The following is a 1,672-nucleotide window of genomic DNA, read 5'->3' as shown; positions in this document are numbered from 1 at the left end:
TACTATTATTACTATTAAATTATAAGAACGACATGATTTTATACTATAAAATATTTGATACATTTTTATCACATTAAAAATATGTCAATTTGATAAAATGTGAATTTATATTAATAAATAAACAAACCTCCATGTTTAGTACAACACGCTATTACAATCCATGCCATACCTATGGCCCAAAATAATCTGTGCAGTGCCACATATATAGCAGTAAATAGGACGGATCGCTTGTGATAAAGAACAAATGATACAAAAACGTTGCAAGTAGTCATAAAACAAAAAATGCACCAACACAAAATAACAATTTTCTGAAATAAATATACATCAAATTATATTATAATGTTGTTTATTTATGACTATGACTTTGTTCTAAAATTATTGCCAGAACTGAAAATTTGTAGTTTACGATATGTGCGTTATAGATTTTCAATATTGACAGCCAATTTTAAAATGTCTATGTAGATAATTTATTTAAAAAATTAATTATCCTCTATCCAAAACACCCCTGGATACCCGGTTACATGAAACACCCCGTTATAATGATCGCTATTCCAGAAAAACGAGTTTCATTCATTTTTCCACTGGTGTAAATGTGAACTTTAGCAGTCATAATAACCGATATTCCGGGTAGAGAATTAATAATGTTTATATTGCATAAGTATTACAACTACTATTTCTGCTTAATACATTATGTAAAAGTATTATAAATAATACTTAACTCTTTTCAATATCAAATTGTTGTTAAATTTTGCTAAAACGTAACCTGCAATTATTCCAATAATATATGGAATTATTCTCATCCATGGTGGGTTGTAGAAGACATCTGAAAGTCCATCCACTGGATCTATTCTGTAACGATAAGAAGATCGTTCTTTTAATTAATTTCTCGAAACTTAAGATTCATTTCAATAACTTACGTTAGGACATATTCATAAATATTTGAAATGTAACCGCTAAAGATAATTGAACCCATTAAAAGTCCACCTAATATCATAACAGCTGTATAGAAGTACCTGAAATTTAGAATATATGTCTTTACAAATGTATACAACATAGAAATATATTAGTTGTAATATACACAAACCATCTATAGATAACTTACATAGTTGACAAAACCAACAGCGTCATAGTAATTATATAAAATTGCATGTCATTAGCTAAATACCAGCTCCAAATCATGCACTGAAAAAATATAGTAAAAATTTTAGAGTAATGAAATTTTATACATGATGAAGCATAACATTTATCAGAATCAAATGAGATTTTAATCAAATGAGATCATACCATATCATCGGCGCTAAAAAGGTTATTTATGTACAATAGATTTCTCCACCAGTATTTCGCGCAAGTTTCGTGCGACTTTTCATAAATGTCAAATTGAGATGTCTTATCGAACCAAGCTGAACTTAATTGCGTTATTCCTAACACCAGCATGTAAGTCGGTGTCAACCTTAATAAAACTTAAATTAGATATGTGTAAAGAAGAGTTATTATCTAGCTTATAAAATAAACGTCCCGATTGATGCCACTTTAAGTAAATGTTCAATTTTAGAACGATTATATTAACAAAGTATATGGATAAGTAAAATTATGTTTCGTTTCTAAAGTTAATATTCATAAGTTAGCAAAAACACATATGAAAGTTAAAATAATCAAAATTATTTGTATATAT

The 1,672-nt window shown here is 27.7% G+C and overlaps 1 protein-coding gene across 1 annotated transcript; it reads right to left on the bottom strand.

The window, feature by feature from the left end:
- Positions 1 to 127: 127 nt before the first annotated feature.
- LOC105460355 (nose resistant to fluoxetine protein 6-like) lies at positions 128 to 1,460 on the bottom strand (the record flags this gene model as incomplete). The annotated part of the gene is made up of 5 exons (XM_011706799.1): positions 128 to 308; positions 720 to 849; positions 918 to 1,013; positions 1,103 to 1,182; positions 1,285 to 1,460. Coding segments are annotated over 5 exons (663 nt in total), but the record flags the coding sequence as incomplete, so codon positions are not given.
- Positions 1,461 to 1,672: the final 212 nt, after the last annotated feature.

The sequence above is a fragment of the Wasmannia auropunctata genome, unplaced genomic scaffold (assembly GCF_000956235.1).
Source record: "Wasmannia auropunctata unplaced genomic scaffold, wasmannia.A_1.0 LD323669.1, whole genome shotgun sequence".
In the NCBI taxonomy this organism is placed as follows: Eukaryota; Metazoa; Arthropoda; class Insecta; order Hymenoptera; family Formicidae; genus Wasmannia; species Wasmannia auropunctata.
The sequence above is the reverse complement of the archived record's forward strand: the minus strand, read 5'-3'. Positions and strand labels throughout refer to the sequence as shown.